Genomic DNA, 19,175 nt, shown 5'->3' with positions numbered 1-19,175 from the left:
CCTCAGAACGGCCCGACTCATCTGAAGCATCAAAGACCCTGTCAAGGGAAAGGCACAAAATTCAAACTCCACCAATGCCCTCAGCCCAGTGGATGGTGCATCATTTCTTTCGGGTATCTTTCCCAGTCCAATTCGATCTGCAGTCAGCATCTTAACAAAGGAAGTTACTCTGGCTGGAGACAAGATAGCTGCTCCGTAGAAATGAGCCTGATTCTTTTTCTTTGTAATGAAGCCATTATTCTCTATAATCTTGGACAGCCAGAGGGACCTGCTATAAAATATTCAAGATTGATGTGCAGGGAAGCGATGTGCATGATGAGCTGGCTGGCTGAAGGGCAGGCGGGCGGAGAATTTACTACCCTCTAATTTACCTTATTTTCACGCTGAATTGCCGGGTGGGTAGAGCCAAGGAGAATTATCATCATGGGTTTCTTAAAGAACATATTCACCTGGCGCTAGCAGGGCTGGGACTGTCCCCGTCCCCCTGAGCAGGGTGGAGGAGTGCATAGCGGGCAGCCACGAGGCCCGCGGAGGCGCGTGTGCGGAGGCTGTGTGCTGTCGTTGCAGGGAGTACAGGAGCCGGTTCACCAGCGAGGAGACCCTCATGTTCTGCATGCGCGTCATGGTGGGCGTCATCATCCTCTACGACCACGTGCACCCCGTGGGAGCCTTCTGCAAGACGTCCAAGATTGACGTGAGCCAGCCGCGGAGCGCGCGGCCCGCATGCGTGTGCCTGAGCAGACCCTGCCTCGCCCCCTGCCTCCTCCGGCTCCCGCTGACCACAGTCCTTCCTGCTCTACCCGCAGCGCAGCCACTGTCCTCAGAGCCAGGGGTCCAGGCTTCACCACGCACCTAAAACAAAACCTCCCTACTTCTCAGGAGGCCAGCGAGGCTGAGATAGAGCAGCTGGTCCCCGGGTGGAGCTGAGTGGAGGGAGTCACGGAGCCCCACACCACTCTTCGCTTTGCCCAGTGGGACATGCACATATATTCTTTATTTTTTTTAAGCGTGCTCAACTGTGAAGAGTTGGGACCTACCGAGCACAAGACACCAGGGTCAGAGCCCACTTCCCTCCCAACACGCCCTCCATGTTGCCCCACCTGGATTTTATGCCTTCTGTTGACCTGAACGGGCTCCCGCCCTTTCCCTACCACACAGTCCCTCCTCCTCCTCTCTGATGGGAGAATGCCTGTAAGACACTCCTCAAAGATCACCTTGTGTGGGAGCGCATTTCCTGTGCCCATGTGGGTCAGAGCCAGCCTTTTCCTTGGCCCCCGAGACGCTTGCATTCGGTCAGAACCTTCAAATATGAAACGCAGGTGGTTCTCACCAGGGCAGAGACCGTGACCCATCACTGCTGGCATGGCATGTAGGGCACACACATAGGACACAGCACACGGAGCACAGCACACAGGGCATGGCACACAGGGCACACACATAGGGGCATAGCACCTAGGGCATGGCACAAAGGGCACGGCACACAGGGCACACACGTAGGGCACAGCACCTAGGGCACGGCACACAGAGCACTAGACACGGAGGGCACAACATGTAGGACACAGCCCATAGGGCACGGCACCTAGGGCATGTCGCACAGGGCACGGACACATAGGGCACACACATAGGACACGGCACCGAGGGCATGGCACACAGGGCACAGAACACAGGGCACAGCACCTAGGGCATGTCACACAGGGCATGGCACACAGGGCACACACATAGGACACGATACATAGGGCACAGCATATGGCGTGGCACACAGGGCACGGACACATAGGGCACAACATGTAGGACACGGCACCTAGGGCACAGCACCCTAAAGCGGCTGCATGAATGAATGCACGAATAATGAGTGTACATGGACAACACGTGACTTCCGTGTGCAGGCGGTTTCCTGCTGATTGTGGGATGAAGCACGCCGCCCTTTAACCCAGCTTTTGCCCTCAGCCCCACACCGCATAGTGTGCCCCTGGGGTGAATGTAAACCTTTCGGGGCAGAAGAGGGCCACGCATTCCCTGTACTAACTGGCTCTGACACGGCCTGCTGTCTGTGTGTTCATTCACCCGCACAGACCAGCGTCTCTGCTGCCCCAGCCCTGCACAGAGAGCAAGTCCGATGCCCAGGCTGGTCATAAGTCTGAAGAGCACAAGGAACCTAGTACCATGAAGGACACCACTTGGATTACTCGCTTTGAGATTCTGGGTTCCTCACACAGCTGGGCACAGCTCCTCATGGGGTCTCCATAGCTTTTTTTAATATAAATATTTTTTACTTACCAAGAGAATAAATATTGACTATAAGAAATTGGGATATATAGGAAATCAAAATACAGAAAATTCAGTGTATCTGTGGGAACGTGTCCCTTGACAGATGTTCACTGTTAAAAATCATGCAGGGCGGGCCACGGTGGCTCAGCGGCAGAGCACTCGCCTGCCACGCCGGGGACCCGTGTTCGATTCCCGGTGCCTGCCCATGTTAAAAAAAAAAAAAAAAAAGAAGTCATGGTGTATATGCCCATTCTTTAGTAGGTATTTATGTGCACGTGTGTACGTACATAATACATTAGGCCCATGCTCTATGTGCTATTTAAAAACATCATTCACATCACAGTATATTATGGACATTTTTTCACATCAGTAAGTTTTTTTTTGTCATATTCTTTGTGAGGCTTCAACATCTCTAGACCATAGATTGAGTATAAATAACTGAATAACCCGTAAATTTCACTTGAACGTGGATGGAGTTTAGTACTTGGTACTCATAGGACATTCTAATCATAGCTATTTCTTTTCTCACAGTCAACTAAAAATACACAGGGTATAATTATGTCTTGCAGCCCTGATCTTTGCTAAGTGTGGCTTTACATGTCACTTAGGATTTCTGCTGAGTGCATGACCAGGGTATAATGTCACATCCACTCACACGTCCTTTTGATGGGCTGTTCATGCCACTCTCACTGAGAATGGTTTGTTCACATTGGCGCTTGCATGTGTCTAAAACAGGTTCGGGTTTGCTGAGGACAAATATACATGGCCATTTCCTCTGATGCTACAGGGGCCTCCCCCGTGGGCCCATCCGCTTCTAGGCTGGCGTGATAAGCACTGGGTTTCTAGATCCTGAGGGAATCAGGATCATCTGTGGGTCATCAGTGCTTATTTGGCGGGACCCAGAGTGGGGGCTGCAGATGCTGTTACAAGGACAGGCCCCGGGGTGTGAAAGAGCTGTGCTTCCTGCCACCCCCGCCCAGTGGGGGAGGAGCCCTTCCTGCTGGGAGGCAGAGACAGGGGCCAGAGGGTGGTGCTTGGGTGGGCCTTGAGGATTTCCCCAGGTGGACGGGGGGAAGGAAGACCCTTCAGCAGAGGGCATGTCGGAGCAAACCACTCGGGGGCACGGGGAATGCGCTGTGGAGGAAAGAGTGGGTGACTCTGGGTGCCAAGCACCCAAATCCATTTTCAGCTGATTTCCCTGCAGTCCCTTTCAGCGGCGCATCTGTCATTACTCCTTATTCCCTGCCCCCATCCCAACTCGCCCAGCCGTCCCGAGACATGAGGTCCTCCTCCTGGTGGCCTCTGACACCTCCCGCCATTGCCAAGCCCAGTTTCCAGGAACTGCCCGCACGCCTCCTCTCCTTCACCCCACACCCCTCCTGCCTGTCACTGCCGGCTGGAATCTGCCTCGATTCGTTTGCCCGCCCTCCTCACCCCCATTCCTGCTTGCACACTTCACGCCTGCAGAGGCTCCCATCGCACCCCTTTCCGCCAGCCTGGCTTCTTTCTGACCCCTTTCCCTGTAGTTGATCAAGAGATATCCTGAATTCTCCATTTCCTACCGCTCCAGCCCCCGGACCCCTCAGACGCCATGACATTACACCTGCTCCGGCTCTGACCGCTCCTGAAGCCCACCCACTCCTCTTCCACCCTGTTCCCCACCTCTGTGTCCCCGCCGCCCCCGAGGCTTAACTTAGCAAGCTTCTCTTTCCCCCCACTGCAGTGCCAGCCTCTCTGGGGTAGGGGCCGCATCTCCGCCTCCCCAGGCCTTGCCCACACCTGACAGTCTCTCTTGGTGGGCCTTTGCATGACCCCAGTTTATTCTCAACCCTGTGCTCCCGCTGCCTCCATCACTCTGTCCGGGTCCATCAAGCTTTGGGGATAAAACCTTGACATCCCAGAAGCAGATCCGCAGAAAACCTTTAGAAGCCATCATTTAAAAAGAGGCCCTTAGTATGATCAAATCCAACAGATGGCACGAACTCCTGAGTTTAAAGCAAGTGAATGTCTTCTTTGCAAAAGATTCTTGTTTTGCCAGACAACACCCCAGGATGTGCATAATATAATGTGACCTGTAGATGTTTAGTTTTCATGCCCTTCTCAAATTATGGGTAAACGGTGTTCCAAAGGCATGAAGAGCTGTGAGATGTGCTCTGATGGTGCAGATACTAACCCACCGAGTCTGGACGAAACCCAGGCCTTCTGCCCCCATATGGTGTGTGTTCTCAACTATGGTCCTTCACCACCTCTGAGATACGTAGTCCTGTACCTCCAACAGCTGCAAATTAATTTGGGCACGGAAATCCCCGAGGTACTCTGACAGGTGCCAAAGAACAATTGTGAGCACAAAAGGGGTGAGGACGGCAGGGTCAGGAAAGGCTACCCAGACCCAGTGAGCTTCAGCTGAGTTCTGAAACATCGTTACGCTTTACCGATCGAAGAGCTGAGGGAGCGGGAGGTTCTGGGCTGAAGGATGGCATAAGATGATCGGGATTTTAACTCATTCAGTAAATACGAAGTGAGCGCCTTCGACAGGGAAAGCCCTATGCTTGGCCCCTGGGACGTAAGGAGGAAAAATCAAGTCTCAATTCTTTGTCCCCAAATACTGGAACAGTAAAATGTACAATTGTGGTCTCTAGCGAATGGTGGCCCAATCGACTTAGCACAGAACCCCATAGCATCAGGGGAGCTGCTGTCGCCCCGCTGCCTGGGGGCGTGGGAAGGTGTGTTGGTCCTTTCTGTGCTTGGGTTCTGTGGACAGAACTAATGCGTAATTATGGACAGATTTTATCCAGGCTGGGATCCCCAGATTCTGATGGGCAACTGTGCTTTCTACCTCCAGATGAAAGGCTGCATAAAGGTTTTGAAGGAGCAGGCTCCCGACAGCGTGGAGGGGCTGCTGAACGCCCTCAGGTGAGCCTCACATCTGCTGCTAGGGCAACAGACTGTTTGGGACCAAGGGCTAAAGCGCCTGCCTAAACCCCACGTGCATTTTGGCGCATTAAGTCCTCCCACCAAGCTCATGAGCCATTGGCACCATTTCTGTCACCCCATTTCACCGATGCAAGAAACTGAGGTTCAGAGAACTCAACCTGCCGAGTGTCACGCAGTGAGTGAAAAGCCAGGCCTTACCTCCAAGCCACCAGCCTGACTCCCGGCCACTGTGCTCTGTGTTTGGAGGCAGAGGCTTGCCTGGGTGTCCCTCTCCCTTCCCCTGTGGTTCCAGGCCTGGCTGCACAGGGGAATTGGATGGGATGCTTTAAGGAATCCCAATGCTTGGGCTCCAGCCCCAGGTGAAAGGAATCAGAGTCACCGGGTGGGGCTTGCGTATGTATTTTGGGTCAACTGGCCTGTTCTCGAGCTCCTGGTGGTTCCCGTGGGCGGACAGTGTCGCGGGGACTCGGCTCCATGCCATCCGCCCCAGCGTGGCCAGCTTGTCACAGCTGCCCCCTGCGAACAAGGACGGCCGGGGCTCCTGCACAGGCGTACGCAGCTCAGTCTGCTCCGGGCGAGGCTCCACTGAGAAGGGGCCCTGGGTCTGGCCACGGGCTCCATCCGAGTGCTGGCATCTGCCTCCTGCAGACGACAGAGCGAAGAGCACAGGCTTTTGAGGCCCCCGGATGTCGGTTCAAATCCAAAATCACAAATTGTTCACAAATCACAAATGGTTAGCTTTCTGATCTGGAATGGGCCATTTAACCTCCCTGAACCTCAGTTTTATCATCTATAAAATGGAAGCAATAACCTCTTCTGCAAAGATTTATAACTTGGGAGGATTAAATGCTTTGAATGAGAACCTACAAGGCGTGCCCGGAATCCATTGCTTGTAAATTCCCCCTTTCCCTTCTGCTCATTCCATTTCTTGAAGCTGGGGACACAGACTCCTTGCTGCGGGGTTGGTGGGTCTGTACTGTGCCCCTAGTCATGGCAGCGGGGAATGAGGAGCTGTGAGCATTAACATTTTGGGCCATGTTGGTGTGCAAATCCATGGTTTGGAGTCTGAGGCACAGCAGGGGCAGCACAGATGGTCAGTGTTCTGCACTCCATCTCACGAAGTCTTCCCAGAAAATTATATAGCCTCTATCTCCCCTGTGTAAGCATTGGATCGGTGAGAGATCTGCTTGTTTAATCATTGTAATACAGAACTCCTTTAGAAGGAAGAATCAAACTGAAATCTGGCTGAGAATACCCTGGGCCCCAAAGTATGGCTCTTGATCTAGAGAACCAAGCCAAAGTCTAACTTCTAAGTACCGGTTTTGTTTCCCAGCAGAGCGGGGCTGGCGCGCCATTACCGTGGCGTCCGCAGAGCGCCCGTGCAGGCTGACATTCTTCCTTTTCTCTCCGCCCAGGTTCACCACGAAGCACTTGAATGACGAGTCGACTTCCAAACAGATTCGAGCAATGCTTCAGTAGAGCTCCGCTCCAAGAAGAGGATCTATGTGCTGACCTCAGAAGATGTATATGTTTACATAATTTAATACAGATTGATGTTAATACTTGTGTATTTACATAACCCTTTCCTTCTTGTCACTGAAAATATATGGACCATAATTTGTATCCAGACTGACTCAACCCGGCAGAACATAAATCGACTCGAGAGCCTTACCTTTGCCGTCTGAAACAAAACCCCCGACTCCAAGGACCGACCAGCTTTGGAGACTTTGGTCTTTGTCACTGAAGTCCTTCCGCTATAACTATACCAGTCGGAAGTCCCTCCTGCTCCGTGGTAGTGCTTTAATTCTAGATGTGCTCCTCTCCAGGAATTAGTGTCATAGAAACACAGAGCGTTTGATTTCCTGTGTCATTTCAGCTACAGGAAACACAACTGCTATCCTTAGAGGCGAGAGGAATCCAAGGAAAATGCATGTGTGGGGTATCAAACCCCAAGTGTTTTGAATTCATCACGCCCCCCTCTCTTTCCTCAGACTGCAAGCCAGACGTGCAAGTTTTCTGTTTGCACGTGTTTTATTTATCAGCATATGCCCTTTTCTGTCTGGTTTTATATCCCTCTGATGTTCACTTTTAATTTTGCAAGAGGAAAATCAACCTGCAATTCAGTCAGTCACGGAGAGGAAAGCAGGGATGGATGGATGTGCTGCTGCAGCTGTACAGGTGACGGTGGTGGGCGGGAAACAGGTGGCGCGGGCAGCAGTCAGCTCTGCCCCCACCCTCTGTCTTTGGGGACAGGGATTTGAAGTTATGGGTAAGTTTCCTGAGCTTCCGGTTCTCTTTGGTGTGCTGGCAACACAGCCCCCCCAACAGAAGCTTCATCCTCTGTGGTCCATTCGTGTGGGGACAGAGGTGTAGGCCCATTAGTTACAGGAGAACTGGAACCATTGGATTTCTGGGTACCTGTATTTACGAGGCAGCTCCTCCCCAAGCCTGTTGTGGTATTAAAGCTCTGGCCTGAGGGTGCCTGGATGCAGCCCTACTAATGACCCACAGTGCAGTCTTGGGACATTTGCTCAAGGTCACAGCATCTCATCTTCCTCATGTTTAAAACAGTCAATGAAAGTAGATCATCTCAAAGAACCGATTTAAAGCCAGAGCCACCAATGGCTGAACCACCCCACCCCCCCCCCCCCCTTCCTTAATAGGTCAAGTCCAGGAAGCAACCTGCCTTATCTGGAGGACCAGCTAGAGTACAAGGCCACGTGTCTGTAGATCGGACAGCCTGGGTGTAGACGAGGATGGGGCCCTGGGCATCTCCTGTTCCATCTCCACCATGATCCCTACACTGTGGCTCCCGAGCCCTGCAGGCCCCACCCCTGGCTCCATGCTCTTTCCTTCCCTCCTTGTGGCCTGCAGGTCCACAATCGGGGATGAGGCTGGTCCCTTCTGAATAAATCCTCAGTCTGGCCTATATAATGACTTGTCTGTTTCTGCTAGAAGGAAAGAAGACTGCGAACTGCCCATGAATGAGAGCCCCAGAAGTTAAGTCTGGCTCTATCGGTGTTTGGCATCATTAGCCACATCCCAAAGAATGAGTGGTCAGATACCACTGCTTTCAGACTTCAGTGGCCAGCTGGCATCCCCTTGAGTCTTCTAAGAAAAGGGGAGAAATACTTTTTTCGTTGTTTTGTTTGAACAAAGAAATGCTTTTACGTGTCAGGACAGTACTTTTCTATAGATTCCTTGGTCTATATCTAAATGAAAGACCCCTTCCTTGGAGTTTTCCAAGCAGAACAAGTACAGCTGCTTGTATGGGGGCTCCTCATCAGAACAGAACTACGTGAGATGGCATTCAAGACCTGTTCAAACTTAGGGATTCTAAAACCCTGGAGGGAGCCAGAAAATGGGATAACTCCAGGTGAGCAAATTTATTAAATATTCAGCTTAAGAACTGTTCTTCTATTTGGCAGTCATGTGTTTTGCTCGGGCAATCAACTGTCAAGACTAGAATTTAGAGGCATCTAATGTTTGCTCTCGTTGGGTCCATCTTCCTCCTTTATCGGGTAAGAAAATCCAGGCTTGGACAGAGGAAAGAACTTGTCAACCGTCACAGAACTCATGTGGCACAGACCCAGAACTTAAACCCAAGTTGTACGTCCACACCACAGCTGCCTCGCAACCGGTTAAATGAGAAAATGTTAGGAATAGCTGTCAAATTTTTTAAAAATGAAAAAAGATATAACAAGAGCTCTATCAAATAGTTGAGTGCATTTATAATTTTTAATTAGGATTTCTATCAAATGGGACCAAACATACGGGAGAGGCTGCTGGCTTGTACCACTTTAGCCAGGCCACCTTGTTTCATAGCCAGGAGACTCCAACACATGGATTTGGAAAAGCCCGAGCCTGACTATCACTCGGACAGGCCAACTGAGTGTCTGTGATCAGTAGCAGGGGTGGGCATTGGGTCCACTCCAGAGCTATCATGGGAGACAAATTCCTTTAACAGACTGTCCACCAGGCACCGGGAACCCTTGAACAATCACTGATTTTTTTTTTGGTGCTGCATGCACACGTGTCTAGGACCTGTGGGTGGGTTAGGGGAAAACGCTATATTCGATGTCAATGTCAGTGTTGGCCATAGTTCATAATCAGTGTCTCAGAGTTTTCAAATAAAGGGTGTTTGCCATAGCTCAGATATTTCTTTTGGGCAAGCAACAAGGTGAAAATCACATCTCTCAGATGCACTGCTACTTTGGAATTACAACTTTGTCTCAGAAACCTTTCATGTGCCATTAACAATCAGTAATAAAAACCAAGTGTGAGTGGATGTTTTGAATTGTGGGGGCCCGCTAAGACTGTGATGTGAAGTAACAACCAGAAAGAAAATCTTGGATATTATCTTCTAACTATCACCTAATCTCATGCTTCATCACTATTTGCTGCTAGTCTTCACCATTATATCAAGATATTAATGGTATACTTAGTTTTTTCACACATCATTACATTTAGGTAAAAATAAGTTTATGCTCCTTCGAAAATGAAGCCTGCTTAATCTTGGGACACAATTGTGCAATAGAATTCAGAGATTTCTCATTGAAGCTTGTGTCCTAGACAGCTACTCATTTTTTCTCGATGTCAATGATAAACACTGGAACCTTATCGTAAAGAACCAAAAATGTTGGAACCCAATTTCCCTGCTGCATCCATGAAGGCTGTTGCATACACAAAGCTGTTTTAAAGGTATCACGTGCTGTTTGCTAAAGTCATTGTAATTTTTTGCCTGCTTTGCCTCTTTTTTGTACAGAAGTTTTGGGTGTGAAATGAAAATTAAAGTTTGGTACATATATTTAAAAAGACACTTCTATTTTATATTCTGCTCAAGGCTGAGTGGGTGAGAAGCATGTGCTCAGTGTTCCACATAGATGCTTGCTTGGCACCTACTCTGAGGACCAGGAAGTCACACCATCTGCCCTCCACCTCTCTAAGCCTCAGTTTCCTCAACTACAGAAACAAGTGCCCACATAGACTACTCTTGGTGCCCAGCTGTGTTTTATTCATATCAGCAAAGTCTCTTCATTATGAGAAAGGCAGAAAACAAACAGTGACAACATGGGAATCTAAAGATACAAGAGACATACTTGTCCAGGGGTGCTAAGAAACTCTGCCCCTACAGCCTGCCCCCCAAAATGCATGTGTGCACACACACACCTTTTGGAAGTTGAAATTAGAAAGCAATTCTGTATATATATCTGCATATAAGTAGGCAATCACTTATTGCATACCTACATATGAATACATAATTATTACTCAGCAAAGTGCTTTAGAAATAATTTTTAAGTATTTAGACACATCCATAGAGAATAAGCCATAATGAATTACTATTAAATATTAATATATTAGTGTGTATGACTTAAATTTTGAGGATGATGTAAAAATTAATCAACTCCTGCCATAATCAGTATTTCTGACCAAGGGTAACTGCGGAATGCTCTGTAATTCTTTCGACTGCAGCAGCACTGTGTGGATTTTGCAGAATCATCAAATAACCTATTTCGCGTAAGAACGTATTTCAGACAATTTAAGCACTAAAACAATTATCTTAACTATTGAACATTGTGATTGTTCTAGAACATTACTTTGAATTCCTGCAGCTTTCAAGCGGATTGCTTGAAATCTAATTGTGGTGCTTTCAGTGGGTCAGAGTCCCCAGGAGAGACCTTCCATGCTGTCCTGTATATAAGAGAAAGGCACGATAACTGGACTATTCAGTGCTCAGAGGGTAACAGAGAGAAATGAATAAGAATGAGAAAATTTTCTTAAATTGACAAATGAACAAATTGTAAATGGATAAAGGTTGGAAACCGAAAGAAGAAAGGGGGCCTTAAAAGAGGAGCTTGTGTGTGTGTTTGTGCCCCTAATTGAACTAATTGAAAGCCAAAAGTTACAAAAAATTGGAAGTAGGGTATGCATATGATTTTCAAGAGGAATACAGATAATGAGAACTCGGGGGATGTGATTCATAAAAACCTTCATAACAGCCGGAAACTCAGTTGTTGTTTAAGGCTCTCTTGGAAAAGGTAGGGGTAAATGGCCACATTCTTTAAACCTGGTGAACATTTGAAATGTGTATTCATGCCTGATTTCACTTTCTGGCTTATAAATAAGCAGAATTTGTCATTTGCCTTTTGAAAGGTTTTCAGTATATTTGGTAATCATACCAGAATTGACTGATTAAATAATACTAAATAGTATCGATTGGTTAATTTTTAATGTATTTATAGTCATTAAATATATTAATCTATCCAATACTAAAATCCTGGTCTCTGTTAGTATGAAACTCAGCTGATCACACCCAAATAGTACATCTTACATGGTAAGTGAAAGGAGGTCTCAGCCACTCTGTTTTAGCTCAAGGGTCAAATTCCTGAGAAGGGAGATTTTCTGCCTTGCATACATCAAGTTCCAGAGATGGTATTTTATTGCGGTAGCTTTTCCTGTGTCTGTTGTCTCATGAGGAAGCATCTGGAATTCCTGGGAATGCTGAAAGTGGGTACTTTGCAAATACCTTATGCAAAATATCTCCATCAAAATACCCTCTGAAATGGTGATAAGTAGGATTTTTAAAAAAAATCCCATAATTTTGTTGAAAAGTATCTTTAGGCTGAAAGTGTTTATATACTCACTCAAGAAAATCTTTTTGTTTTTCAAATCTTCCAGTTTTCCCCATCAAATTGCACATTCCAGATTCCTCCTGCTCCCCTACCTGCACTTTCCATTCATTGCTTAATTTTTTTTTGCACCACGAGGAGACTTTGTTTCAAATTGGGAGCTGCATTTTCCTAACCAATCCTAAGCCACCCACAAGCTGAAGTTTTCAATGATAGGACTTGAAGGCAAGTAACTGAAAGAGGCTCTTTATACTTTGAAAAGGTATGTCTCTCGAAAATATCAAAAGGATTTGGAGGAGGATTTCAAATTGTTTTCCTCCAAATATCAAGGGACAGGTGTATTAGTTAGGGTTCTCTAGAGAAACAGAACCAACAGGGAACACTGGCAAATATAAAATTTATGAAAGTGTCTCACGTGACCGTAGGAACGCAGAGTCCAAAATCCACAGGGCAAGCTGCAAAGCCAATGACTCCAATGGATGGCCTGGACGAACTCCACAGGAGAAGCTCACCAGCCAAAGCAGGAATGCAATCTGTCTCCTCTGAGTCCTCCTTAAAAGGCTTCCCATGATTGGATTTAGCATCACTAATTGCAGAAGACACTCCCCTTTGGCTGATTACAAATGGAATCAGCTGTGGATGTAGCTGACGTGATCATGACCTAATCCTATGAAATGTCCTCATTGCAACAGACAGGCCAGTGCTTGCCCAATCAGATGAACAGGTACCACCACTTGGCCAAGTTGACACCTGTCCCTAACCATGACAACAGGGCATTCTCCACCACCTTTGAGAAGCTTTCCCTAAATACCTCATCCCATGCTAACCCCTCTGTCTTCTCTTCTGGATTCCTAATGCATTGAATTTACATACTACTGATTATTGCCCATGATATTTAAAATTCTGTGATTGTTTTTTTCCACTAGATTTTATGTGCTTGAGAGCAGAGAATGTCCCTCAGAGGGTCAAGTTCAATAGGTCAGTGAGCAATAGAGGCTGACTTTAAAGGGGAAATTTCAGGGTCCTGAAACAAGACTGTGCTGAAATGAAACTCTGAATTAATTTCTGCAGCTCACCAAGTATCCACAGTAGCAAATTATCTGCTTCCTGCACTGGCCAGTTTTATTCCTGGAGGAAATATTTACCAACCTATGAGGGATGTTTTTAACCTCTGTGGACACAGAAGGCTTCAGCCAGAAGTCCAGCTGTTGCCTTAATCAAAAGCCAGAGTCAGCTAATCCTGGCAAGGGTAGTCAGCCAACATGGTAGCCAGGTGTGTTTTTCCTTGATGTGGGGCAAAGCTACGAGGTCAGAGAGCTGAGTAATAAGAGGCAGAAGGGTGACAGAACAAATTGATTCAGCACCTTGGATAGCAATCCAGGAACACTGCTACCATAACAGTCTACAGCCTTTTATGTTGGAATCTACAAATCCTATTGGTTAGTTCAGCTTCCTCTCTAGAACTCCAAGTATCAAACATAATAAGTTCCTTCCTCAAATAAAGTTAATAGATAGCTTGGAAAGCATTTTCCTTTGTCCTGAGACTTATGAAGATCACATAGGATGAGCAGAAAGTGGTTTGGGAAAAGCTGAAGAATCATTTTGAGGTTTCATATTTATGGGGTTTTTAGAGTCAAGCCAAACTCATAGGAATGGCTCTTTCTTCTTCTTCACAACTTCCACGCCTCCAATCAATCAAGTCTTTAAAATGTGCTTTCTAAAGAACTCTCAGAATCAATCATTGTCTCCATTGGGTTTTGCTTTATTTACTCCAAGCCTCGTCATCTCTTCCCTAGAAAGAAGATCAGCAACCTTTACTCTCCCTTCTCTAATCCATACTCCACATAGCCACTGCCCTCTCTTCCAAGACATATGTCTGACCAGGTCAGTGGCACACTGTTTTCTTTAGTTTTATTTCCTAAAATATTTTCTCATAGATATTAATTGGTATTCATGAAAAAATCAATTTTCAATTATTTTTTAAATAATGTTAAACAGATTATTTTCTATCCTTGTTCATATTACTACCAGATTTTTGCATAAATTGTAAATCTCCATAGGAAGGTGGGGCATATGTTATATAACAATTCTCAATTGAAGAAATTATTTTATATTTCACAGAACATCTATAGGTTCTCGCAGACAGAACTCCGAAGAAACACTGTCAATAAGATAATTCAATCACAATTGCTTAAGATATAAGGCTTTCCATGAGTTGAACTGTGTTTAGTGTCCTCATCTCAGTCACCTGCTCTCAAACATGCATCCCATTTCACCATGCTCACAAGCTATTCACAGTTTTCTGAACACATCATCTATTTTTTTTTCATATGTATTTGTTTCTGATAGTGCTGTTCCTTCTGTCTAAAATTCTATTTCCCCTCACCTGCCTGGAAAAATTCTACTCACTCTTCAAGGCATTTTTGAAATATACTTTCTTCTTTGAAATTTCCATGTCCCACCCAAGCAGAAGTAATCTCTCTCTCTCCCCCCTCAAAAGAAAAAACATCAGATTGTTTTTTGTTTCAAATTGAAAGTTGCATTTTATTAACTATTCCTAAGTCACCCATAAGCTAAAATTTTCAATGATAGGACCTGGAGACATTTTTTTCTCACTGGACCATGGATTTCTTGAAGTTCGTGTCTGATTTAACCCTCTCTTTACATGACCTAGCTGAAAGCTTGCACTTATTATGTATTTGGTGCATTTGAAAATGAATTCCCTCATTTCATCCAAGGCTGAAGCCAAGGCCATGCCACCAATCATGCGAGGGTAGACTCGCATGCTTTCACACAGATGCAGCTCTGCCTACTGTTTTCCCTCTGGTCGGGGCTTCACTTTGCCAAGAATTCCGTTCCCAGGCACTGCACATGGTATGAAATAGGTGCCTGGCAATGAGGACTGTAACCAAGCTCTGACTTTATCCTCCAAGCCATGATTCTTGACATGGGCTGGATGGGCTTTGAGGAAGGAATATCTTTTGTATCCTCATAAAATGAGTATGACCTGCAACATCCATGCTCCAGGCCATGCAGAAACCATGGGATCCCTATCACTCCTCCCAGTGTATCTGCCTCTCCTTAGTTCTGCTGCTCTCAGCTAGATAAATCTATCCAGGATCTATGATAAGAAGTTCCAATATAAACATTTTCCCAAGATGTTCAAACTAAAACAGATCTCATATATGGGTTATCTTTCAATGACACATTTGGGCAAGGGAGAAAAATAGGACCTAGTAGCAAATGTTTATCACTTACCCCATTGGCACTACTGAAATTGCTCTCTAGTAAAGCAGAACTTCATCATTTTGATGATATCTGATTAATCAATCTTTATTTCATAGATTGCACTTTTGGTGTTATATTTAAGAAATTTTTCCTGACCCAAAGTTACAAAGATATGCTCCTAACTTTTATTCTAAAAGTTGCATAATTATAGGTTTTGCATTTAGATCTATGATCAGTGTGAATTAGTATCTCTATATGGTGTAAGGTATGGTTGGACTTTACCATTTATACATGAGTGGCCAATACTTTCTGCATCATTTGTTGACAACACTGTCCTTTATTCACTGAACTGCCTTTGCACCTCTGCCAAATATAAATCAACCACACGTGTGAATAAATTCTGACCTGTGTTCAAGTCCATCAATCTAATTGTCTAACAGCACAAATATCATTCTGTCCCAGTTACATAGCTGTATAATAAATCTTGAATTCAGATAATGCAAATCTTTCAACTTGTGTTCTTATTTTCAAAGTAGTTTTGTCTATTCTAGACTTTCTGCATTTCCATATGACTCTTAGAATCAGCTTGTTGATTTCTACCTAACCCCCCGATGAAATATTGGGATTATATAGAGTTTTAACATTAGTTTGGAAAGAATGGACATCTTATCAATATTGAGTCTTCTGGCCCATGAGTATAGTACATACCGCCATTTATTTAGGTCTTCCTGAAGCCTACTGACTGCTCCACATAGACTGGCATGTCATCTACAAATACAGATAATTTTCTTTTTCAATTTGAATCCCTTTTATTTCTGTTTCTTGTCTTATTACACTAGCTTAGACCTTAATGCAATGTTGAATAGAAGTAGTGAAAATAGGCATCCCTATTCATTCCTCATGTTAGGGTGAAAAACATTCAGTGTATGTGATTGTACTGGGAACCACTGACTGTTTACTTAGGATGGATTGTATGGTGTGTGAATAAAACTGTTTAAAAAAAATAACAGAAAGATACGAGTGCTAGAGAAAATATGGAGAGAGGATGTACTGTCCCCTATTCACTGTTGGTAGGGAAGTAGAATGGTGCAGTCCGTCTGGAGGGCAGGGAGGTGGTTCCACAGGAAGCTAAATATAGGATTGCTATATGAGCCTGCAACCCCTGTATTAGATATATACTTGGAAGAACTGAAAGCAGGGACATGAATGAATATTTGCACTCTGGTGTTTATGGTGGTAGTATTCACAATTTGAAATGGATGGAGGTGGCCTAAGGGTACATCGACTGAGGAATGGAAGGGGAACTGTGATGTACGCATACAATGGAATATTGAGCAGATGTAAGAAGGAATGAAGTTGTGAGGCATGCAGCTAGGTGAATGGAACTTGAGGACAGGATGGTGAATGAAATAATCCAGAAACGAAAAGACAAATAGTATAATGACTCACTATTATGAACTGACAATAATGTGAAAACTCTGAGAATTGCATCCAAGAGTGTAGCTTAACAGGAAAGTCTTGAGACCCAAAGCAAGTGTTCTGCAGCTATGAAAGTCAATATTACTCCATCTAGCAATGGTTGACTGAAAAAGAAATATGAACAAAGCAGATCTGGTTAGAACTAAGGTAAATCAGACTAAAGGGTAAAGGATGCTATTGACTGTGCTTCAAAACTGCAATTTCTGTGTGAGATCAAAGAGAGATGTTTATTTGGTGTAAAATTTATATTTTTTGCAGCATACTATCTAATTTAACTTGTATGGTCAATTTATTTGAGCACCACAATTACATGGAACCTTGATAGGGATCGAGATCTTATTGGTTTGTACAGGTTAGTGTGATACCCTGATACATCCCAGAGTAATTTGGACAGAAAATTAAGAAAGTATTTGCAAAGCTTCTGTTCTAGTTTGCGAAAGCTGCCAGAGTGCAATATATCAGAAACAGAGTGGCTTTTAAAAAAGGGATTTTATTAAGTTGCTAGTTTATAGTTCCAAGGCCATGAAAATGTCCAAATTAAAGCAAGGTTATAAAATGTCCAATCTAAGGCATCCAGGGAAAGATACCTTGGTTCAAGACAGCTGATGACATTAGTTTCTCTCTTGGCTGGAAAGGCACATGGCGAGATCTGCTAGCTTTCTCTTCAACGGATTCCCCAGGGTTCTGTCTGTTCTGTTGGTTCTGGTGGCTCTTGTACTTTAAAGTTTTTTCTAAAATGTTTTCCTCTTAAAGGGCTCCAGTAAGCAACCCCACCTTGAATGGGTGGAGACATCTCCATGGAAACCATCTACTCAAAATTTACCATCCACAATTGGGTGGGTCACATCCTCGTGGAAATAATCAAAAGCTCTCACCCAACAATACTGAATGAGGATTAAAGATCTTGGCTTTTCTGGGGTACACAACAGATTCAAACCAGCACAGCTCCCTTGAAGGACTGGGGAAAAATGTATAACTATTAAACTTCTTACCTAGTGAGTTCCTAATATTCTCGCAAGCACTAGGGACTACCAATTTAATAGGTTGAGCCCTCAATCTTGGGGCTTACCCTTAAGAAGCTTATTCCTGCAAAGGAGAAGCTAAGCCTGCTTATAATGCCTTAGAGTTGGCCCCAGAGAACAACTTTTGTTGCTCAGATGTGGCCTCTGTAAACCAACTCTGCAGGTAAACTCACTGCCCTCCCTTCTATGTGGGACATAACTCCCCAAAGGTGTAAATCTCCTTGGCAACATGGGACATGACTCCTGAGAATGAGCTTGGACTGGGCATCATGCAATAGAGAAAGTCATCTTGACCAGAAGGTGGAAGAGAAATGAAACATAATAAGGTTTCAGTGGCGGAGAGAGTTCAAATAGAGTTGAGAGGTCATTATGGAAGTTATTCTTATGCAGTATATAGATATCCCTTTTTAGTTTTTAGTGTATTAGAATAGCTAGAAGGAAATACCACAAAGTGCTTAACTGTATTCTAGTAGCTTTGATTCTTTTTTTTTTAATAATCAATTCCTCTAGGGTAGTTTTATTTTTTAATTTTTATTAATAAAACCACTCAACATACAAACATTCTTAATGTATGAACATTCTATACTTGGTGTGCAATCAATGGCTCACAATATCATCACATAGTTGTATATTCATCACCATGATCATTTCTCAAAACATTTACATCACTTCAGAAAAAGAAATAAAAAGAAAAAACTCATACATACGATATCCCTTACCCCTCCCTCTCATTGACCACTAGTATTTCCCTCTACCCAATTTATTTTTAACATTTGTCCCCCATTACTTATTTATTTTTAATCCATATTTTTTACTCATCTGTCCATACCATAGATAAAAAGAGCATCAGAACAAGGTTTTCACAATCACACAGTCACTTTGCAAAAGCCATATCATTATACAGTCATCTTAGAGAAACGTGGCTACTGGAACACAGCTGTACAGTTTCAGGCACTTCCCTCCATCCTTTCTAATACACCTTAGACTGAAAAGGGGATATCTATGGAATGTGTAAGAATAACCTCCAAGATAACCTCTCACCTCTGTTTGAAATCTCTCAGCTACAGATACCTTATTTTTTTCTCATTTACTTCTTCTTTCTTTTGGTCAAGAAGATTTTTCTCAATCCCTTGATGTCAAGGCCCAGCTCATTCTAGGATTTCTGTCCCACGTTGCCAGGAAGGTCCACACCCCTGGGAATCTTGTCCCACGTAGAGAAGGGGAGGGCGGTGAGTTTGCTTGCCAGGTTGGCTGAGAGAGAGGCCACATCTGAGCAACAAAAGAGGTTCTCTGAGGGTGACGCTTAGGCAAAGTTTTAAGTAGGCTTAGCCTCTCTTTTTCGGGGATAAGTATCATATGAACAACCCCCCAGAGTGAGGGTTTTGACTAGTGAGGATTCTGTTGTCCTCACTCCAGTAGCCTGCTATATATACAATATGACAATTGTATATATACCTTTTACAGTGTGACCACGTGATTGTGAAAACCTTGTGGTGACAACCCTTAATCCAGTGGTCTCACTTCCTATCAAGGTTCCATCCAGTGGGCAGATGAGTAAAAAATTAAGGACCAAAAGTAAATAAGGGAGGATAAGGTATATTGGATGTTTTGGGTA

The 19,175-nt window shown here is 44.8% G+C and overlaps 1 protein-coding gene across 5 annotated transcripts in view; it reads left to right on the top strand.

Moving 5' to 3' along the window:
* Positions 1-11,431, top strand: part of CYRIA (CYFIP related Rac1 interactor A) — a 109,655-nt gene extending 98,224 nt beyond the window's left edge. For 4 of the 5 annotated variants that reach the window (XM_077153245.1, XM_077153246.1, XM_077153247.1 and 1 more), the window contains 3 exons: positions 568-694; positions 5,111-5,181; positions 6,618-7,847. In XM_077153245.1, coding sequence (XP_077009360.1) covers positions 568-694; positions 5,111-5,181; positions 6,618-6,681 — 262 coding nt within the window. In that variant the 3' untranslated portion in view covers positions 6,682-7,847. The other variant, XR_013172549.1, reaches the window with a different exon arrangement.
* The last annotated feature ends 7,744 nt before the right edge of the window (positions 11,432-19,175 follow it).

Source organism: Tamandua tetradactyla, chromosome 3 (assembly GCF_023851605.1).
Source record: "Tamandua tetradactyla isolate mTamTet1 chromosome 3, mTamTet1.pri, whole genome shotgun sequence".
NCBI classification, from domain to species: domain Eukaryota; kingdom Metazoa; phylum Chordata; class Mammalia; order Pilosa; family Myrmecophagidae; genus Tamandua; species Tamandua tetradactyla.
The sequence above is the reverse complement of the archived record's forward strand: the minus strand, read 5'-3'. Positions and strand labels throughout refer to the sequence as shown.